The sequence below is a fragment of the Nicotiana tabacum genome, chromosome 17 (genome assembly GCF_000715075.1).
Source record: "Nicotiana tabacum cultivar K326 chromosome 17, ASM71507v2, whole genome shotgun sequence".
NCBI lineage: Eukaryota > Viridiplantae > Streptophyta > Magnoliopsida > Solanales > Solanaceae > Nicotiana > Nicotiana tabacum.
This window is the reverse complement of record NC_134096.1, coordinates 63510687-63518008: the sequence shown is the minus strand read 5'-3', so window position 1 is coordinate 63518008 and position 7322 is coordinate 63510687. Positions and strand designations below refer to the sequence as shown.

The following is a 7322-nucleotide window of genomic DNA, read 5'->3' as shown; positions in this document are numbered from 1 at the left end:
AAAATAAATACAAGACGAGGTAATAGAGGGAACTACGATTTTGCAATTCATTTTTTAACATATAGTTAAATGAATTAGAGCATCAAAGATTTAATCCTCGAGGCACTAGTCTGTCTGCCTAGTCTTTCACCTACCACAACTGCAAAGTGTAATTGCTGAAAAAAGTAGTTGGAAAAGCAAAAGAAATTTAAGAAACTAAGATTGAACAGAAGACTAAATATATAGATAGACACTTAAGCATTAAATTACATAAATTGTAAGATAGACACCTTAGCTAGTCTTGTGACCAGATAGTTACCTCTACTTGATAGAAATATATCTCTAGAACTCCCGGATCCTACAGACCAGATGCAAGAAATACACTTGTTGTTTACGTGTCAAATAAGTTGTTAGGATTGGGAATTCGAGTAGTGCGAAAATTAGCCAAAATATGTTATAATGATAATAACAAAGACAATACAAGTTGATAACAATGACAATTAAAGCATATAAAGAAGGCACCAATTTAACGTGGTTTGGTCAGTGTGACCTACGTCCACAAGCGGAGAAGAGTAATTTCACTATAGCAACAAGAGTGCAAAAGAGCATACAAAATTATAGTAAATACTCTAATCCCAAATACCCCCGATAGAATAACCTCACAAGATCACTCCGAAGAAAGGGGATCACACAAGTGTTTTCCAACACTCAACTCTCTTATAAAATACTCTCAATAAATAAAGGAGAAGAGGAAGAAACAAGAAATGAATACTCAAATTTTGTTGGTGTATTTTGAGAATGAGTTGAGAGTGCTCATTTTATAGAAAATTCGGAAATGCATGCTTTGCCATTAATTGGTCACATTCTCTCAAAATACAAGGCCATTTATTGGACAACAAGGTCCAATATGAAAGGGCAAATTGGTGGCCACGTCTGACAAATCTTCACCTTGGCCAAAATTTGGTTGGTATAGTAAACTTGCTCCGACTTCTCCGAAAAAGCCTCAATGGGTAAAATCATTCTTCATAGATGCCAATCAAGTTGGAGGTGGTATCACACTTGATAAGCCTTGGTTGTAGACCGGTCTAGCATAATTACCCAGTGGTCTCCCAGCACCGGGAGCTATATTTCCGAATTGGTCTACACTCAAAGGTAGATTCTGAGCAATTCTCTTATCCCTCTCCTCTTCATAGACAAGTTGTGCATTTTGAAGAGGTGTATTCTCTGGTAGATTTCTTCCTTCCTTAACTGTCGTAGTTGTTTCTCGATTTCTGCTTTGTAAGGTAGCACCTCCTTTCCAGAGGATCTAGTCATGCACCAATCTAACCTATAGCCTGCACACAATCAAGGAACACCAAACGTAAAAAAAGACAAAAGGATAAAATAAAAAGAACAATTCCTGAATTAGCACCACAAACTATTTCAAACAATATTAATTGCTAATCCCCGGCAACGACGCCAAAATTGATGAGCGCAAAACACACACTGAAATATGCACGTTAGTCGAATATAGTATAATAAAATATCGTAACCACATGGATTTGAGTTAAACAGTATTTTTGTTGTTTATAGCTTGGCTGCTATCCAAGATGATCAACAATTGAGATTTGTATGATTAAAACTAAAATTTAACTAAGAGTTTAATCGATTGACTAATGACAATCGCAACAATGAGTAAGGAAGATATCAACGGGAGAAAATAGGGGTTGATTGGATAGGTGCAAGATACTTATCTGGGATTTAACTCTAGCTAAGTCACTCGTAAGGTTCAAGTGAGTCTCTCGAATTCACTCAATTATTAGTTCAAACGTTTAGTATAAACTCCTCTCTCGATTAAGTCTCAACCTCACAATATGAACTAATTTATGCTTGGTGAAGATATGCAAGAATTCGTAGTGGATTGGTAGTGAGGAGAACTTCTTCTGATTATCCTCCTAACTAGGTCTAAACAATAATTCAACTAGCCTCTTTCGATTACTATGAATAATTAATGAATTCAACCAACCAGATAATGCAAAAGCATCACAAGTTATACCTCTTTCGATTACATGAACATGTGAAAATAGATGCAACAATTAAAACACCCAAAATGATACAATACATAAAAACTAGAGTTAATATCCACAAATAATTCTCAATACACCAAATCCATTAATCCCTAAAGAGAACTACTCTATAGATATGGAGTAATTCATCACAAATAAGTTTAAGTTAAAGGAAAGCATAAACGATCCAAACCCTTGTCTTGGGTGAGGATTGAATGATGAAATCCTTATGCTCTTGCTTATCCCACTTATCCTTAACTTCCTTAGGCCTAAAGTATGTCAAAACTCCTCAAAACACCGTTTTTTCATTTATATAAATACCAAGTAGGGTCGGGCCCAAACAAACACACATTCTCCTTCACGAAGTAGGACTTTTCCCAGACAGGACGTGCGCAGCCGCGCACCTAGCATGGTGCTCGCGCATTAGGCCGCGCACTTTGCGTAGTGTTCTGCCTCCCATGCGCGCCCAGTGCGCGGTCTCACACCTGGGTGACGTCCGACTCGATTCTTCGTTTCTCTTTTTGAATGTACCAGTGTTTGTTGATCCTCGAACTCGATTCCAACTTAATCATTGGGCTTTTACTCAGACTTCAAAGCTCCAAAATAGCGTGAATTCATCCCATAACATCTACATAGCTCGGAATTACTCCAACAAGGTATTAAACATATAATTAGTGTAAATCACTAGCGATTAAGGCTCAAACTCAATTATAGTACAGTAAATTAGAGTGGAACAATCAATTAAAACACACAATTATAGCCTACCATCAGTGATGTTAACGCCCCATGCAGACACTGTCATCTCTTGTGGGCAGGTTGTTACGAGCTTGTCACCTTGCATCAGCTATGTGAGGCAAGGTGGTGCTCTTCCAACACCATGTTGCAGTGGGATTAAGGCCCTCAACAGCCAAGCTACCACCACTCCTGATCGTCAGGCGGCGTGTAACTGCATTAAATCTGCTGTTGCAGGTATCAGTGGCATCAACTTCAGTCTTGCTGGTAGTCTCCCTAGCAAATATGGTGTCAACCTTCCCTACAAGATTAGCCCTTCCATTGACTGCTCCACGTAAGTATTCACTCCGTATCAGTTTCATTTATGTTAATTTTAGCTACATCACTTGTTACGAAATTTTAGAATATATGAAAAAGACTTTTAAACTAAATATATGTATGGCATACCAAAAATTATTATTTCCGCTTTCTTAATTTTTTTGGTTGATTATGAATATTGCAGGGTGCAGTAAGATTTGTGAAGTAATTTGTGCATGGTAGCAGGACGCAGAATATAGGGCATACAAGATGGAATAAATAATACTAGTTGCTTGGACTAAATGGATGAAGTTTTCGCAGCACTCTTTATGTTTCCGTTGTTCAATCGTCAATTTTATAGTCTTGTAGTTGTGTGTATGTTCATCATCTTGCTATTAAGAGTTATTGATTATATGATATCCTGCTACTTCTTGTAATTTATGCTCTAGGGGAATGAATATCCATACATAGATTTCTTTCTTCTAGGGTGTCGACCATCAGATCTCTCTATGCAAATTTTTAGGGCCCCGTTTTGAAATTAATAATATGTTAATTATGTGTTAATTTCCTGTATAAAAATCTATATATTATTAAAAGCACAGGAAAAAATCATCTCCTTAAGCCAATTGTCGGCCTAGAAAAAAGTCACATGGCATAAGTAGTTAATAATTAATTATTGAATATTATTTTAGAATTTAAATATTTATAAAATAATAATAACATATATTTTATAATAAAAAACGAAAAAGAAAATTGTCCATTCAAATTGGAGAGTTGTTTTGAGTTGGAGTTTTTAATATTTTAAAATAAAATAAATTATTTTAAATAGCTACATGAAAGTTAAAGTCACGGAAAAAAACTCATAAACTGTTATTAACACATCACTCCGAAACATCAACAAAAGCTAAGTATTTTGTACATCAATTAGACATGTGTGCACTAATAATTAGACCACCAAGATATATAAAATGGGGAAAACAACAAAAGCAAATAAGACAATGAAAGGAAAAATAGCCAAGACTTAACAAAATCTAGCTAGTGATTCGTACACTAAAATTCAATTAGGTCCCCCACAAAAAAAAGGAAAGAAACATGAAGAGCAAAGCATTAAATTGTACTCAACTACCAACCGTCCAAGAATCCAGCTAGTGAGACTAATAACTCTGCAGACAACAATATACTTAGTTACAAATTCTTCTATATAATAAAGAGCACTTTCACAACCCTTCCTCACACACCAAGTAGAATTTGCATAAACAAAACACTACTTCCCTTGTTAGCAAATACACATCTTAAAACTAGCTCATTCAAAAATGGTGAAGGTAGCATTGTTGGTAGTAATGTGCATTGCAGCAGCAACGTCAGTGATGTTAACGCCCCATGCAGACGCTGCCATCTCTTGTGGGCAGGTTGTTACGAGGTTGTCACCTTGCATCAGCTATGTGAGGCAAGGTGGCGCTATTCCAGCACCATGCTGCAGTGGGATTAAGGCCCTCAACAGCCAAGCTACCACCACTCCTGATCGTCAGGCGACGTGTAACTGTATTAAATCTGCTGCTGCAAGCATCAATGGCATCAACTTCAGTCTTGCTGGTAGTCTCCCTAGCAAATGTGGTGTCAACCTTCCCTACAAGATTAGCCCTTCCATTGACTGCTCCACGTACGTATCTAATACGCACCTTTAATTTTGTAATAGTACATGAGTACTGCACGTTAACACCCTCTTCATTACGCTTTGAAAATAATCCTGGCAGCACATAGAAAATATAAATATTTTTGTCATTTCATTCTTCTCTTTATCAATTAGATGCCTTTCGCCTCTCCAGAAAATAAATACTGCCACCACTTTTTCCTCCATTCCTCCTTAGGACCTTTTATTGGTTTTCTCCTACAATTGAGTCTCATAAGTCACGTGTCAAATAAACAAGTGTGCCTCACATAATAACTACTTTGGTTTAGATGTACAAATTAATATGACTCTCAAGTAATAAAAATGCGAGGTTAACTTAAAGGGCAAATCATGGAAAAACAGGCAATATGTTAGCAAAACCCAAAATTTAATTTTAAATGTATACTAATTTAAAGACTGAATCTATGATTAAAAAAAATGAATTATAAGATTGAAACTGCTTTGAGCTTCAACTTACCAGAAATTACACCATTGAGTTTGTTCATTTTTCTCTAATTCTTCTTTGGTCGTCGGTTTATAAATGTTGCAGGGTGCAGTAAGATTTGTGAGTGACCTTATTTAGGGTAGCAGGATGAAAGATATGGGACATACGACATGGAATAAATAAGATGAGTTCTTGGAGAAGATGGATGAAGCTTTTGTTGCATCTTCTAATGTTTCGATCATTTCTAGTTTAGTAGTACTCATGTATGTTCACTATCTTGCTCTTCAAAAGATTGTACCCTTTCAATTTATTGAATACTATGATATCCTGCTACTTGTAGTAATTTCTTCTCTTTTTTCCAGTTTTATCTCTGTTTACCCTCAAAATCCGATAACAATTGAATTTGTAAGTGATTTTAAGGATACGTGGACTAACTTGACACAAAACGATAAATTAGGTTGCAATTAAAATAAATAATGATAAAGTAAATACAAACCACACGAATTGAATGATCTTAGCCTTGGGAGGTTAATCACCCTAGAATTAGGTACGCTCCGATCGGTGCCAGGATGCCAAAGAACAAGAGCTTAAAATAATAATGGTATATAGCTTTGGAATGCGTGTTACAATGTATCTAATGAATTATCAAACCCCCTTTTATATAGTAGATGAGTCCTACTTTAGGTAAAATTCTATAAAAGATAAAAAATCTCTTGATTTGATGATTGTCGGTGCCTTGTTGATACGTGTCGAGATTTCCGCCGTAATATCCGACCGGTCACAGATATTTCGATCTTCTATTGGTTATGCCAACAACGTTTCTTCGAGCTCGATCGGGGCTAAGGTCGACTCCGTGATTACGGACTCAATGTTCTCGAAGGCGGGCGTTATGACCCCGGGTTCTAGCTCGGTGGGACTCGGGGTCGATCTTCAGTCTTTGGTTGTCATGTTCCTAACCTGCCATGTTGTTGGAGAGCTCGATTTCGACCGTACATAGATAGTCTCCTCATTTTTCGGAGAGTAGATGACGAGAAATGACATGAGCTTCCGATTCTTTCTTTGATATCACCCAACAGACATGACAAAAACATCAAAATGATTCCTTATTCGTGTGGTAAATACAAACCACACGAATTGAATGATCTTAGCCTTGGGAGGTTAATCACCCTCGAATTAGGTACGCTCCGATAGGTGCCAGGATGCCAAAGAACAAGAGCTTAAAATAATAATGGTATATAGCTTTGGAATGCGTGTTACAATGTATCTAATGAATTATCAAACCCCCTTTTATATAGTAGATGAGTCCTACTTTAGGTAAAATTCTATAAAAGATAAAAAATCTCTTGATTTGATGATTGTCGGTGCCTTGTTGATACGTGTCGAGATTCCCTCCGTAATATCCGACCGGTCACAGATATTTCGGTCTTCTATTGGTTATGCCAACAACGTTTCTTCAAGCTCGATCGGGGCTAAGGTCGACTCCGTGATTACGGACTCAATGTTCTCGAAGGCGGGCGTTATGACCCCGGGTTCTAGCTCGGTGGGACTCGGGGTCGATCTTCAGTCTTTGGTTGTCATGTTCCTAACCTGCCATGTTGTTGGAGAGCTCGATTTCGACCGTACATAGATAGTCTCCTCATTTTTCGAAGAGTAGATGACGAGAAATGACATGAGCTTCCGATTCTTTCTTTGATATCACCCGACAGAAATGACAAAAACATCAAAATGTCTCGTCTGTCAAGTCTTAATGGCATTAAACGCTTGTCAGTTGCTGGTCGGCCACTCCTAGATGTGAATCGTCGTTGGAAAACTATAAATACCCCCTCATTTGTTCATCCAAACTTTACATTCAAACCTTCTGCCCTCGTTCCTAAGAAATTTCAATACTTCCAAGTACTTACATTCTTGTTACTTTGAGATTTTTTATAAGAACTCTCATTCGAATTTTTCTCAAACCACTGAGTGTACTCTTTTAACTTCCTTTTTTTCCTTATTTCCTCTCTATAAAGAAATGGCAAAAACTTCCAAAACCGTTCCCCAAAAAGAAAATCCTTCTACCTCGCGGCCGGCTACCGAAGAGACCATTTCATGAACTACTGTCGAGGAGCCAGCACTGGAACCTCCTCTAAAAAAGTTCATCCCGGGGGGGTGCCCG

The 7322-nt window shown here is 37.3% G+C and overlaps 2 protein-coding genes across 2 annotated transcripts; both read left to right on the top strand.

Annotated features, from left to right (window-relative positions):
- The first annotated feature begins 2797 nt into the window (after positions 1 to 2797).
- Positions 2798 to 3268, top strand: LOC142171899 (non-specific lipid-transfer protein 1-like). The gene is made up of 2 exons (XM_075235617.1): positions 2798 to 3090; positions 3259 to 3268. Exons 1-2 carry the CDS (start codon positions 2798 to 2800, stop codon positions 3266 to 3268), a joined length of 303 nt encoding a protein of 100 aa, XP_075091718.1.
- Positions 3269 to 4272: 1004 nt separating this feature from the next.
- LOC107807546 (non-specific lipid-transfer protein 1) lies at positions 4273 to 5510 on the top strand. The gene is made up of 2 exons (XM_016631958.2): positions 4273 to 4713; positions 5273 to 5510. The coding sequence occupies exons 1-2, from the start codon at positions 4367 to 4369 to the stop codon at positions 5280 to 5282; spliced, it is 357 nt and encodes a 118-aa protein (XP_016487444.2). The 5' UTR covers positions 4273 to 4366; the 3' UTR covers positions 5283 to 5510.
- The last annotated feature ends 1812 nt before the right edge of the window (positions 5511 to 7322 follow it).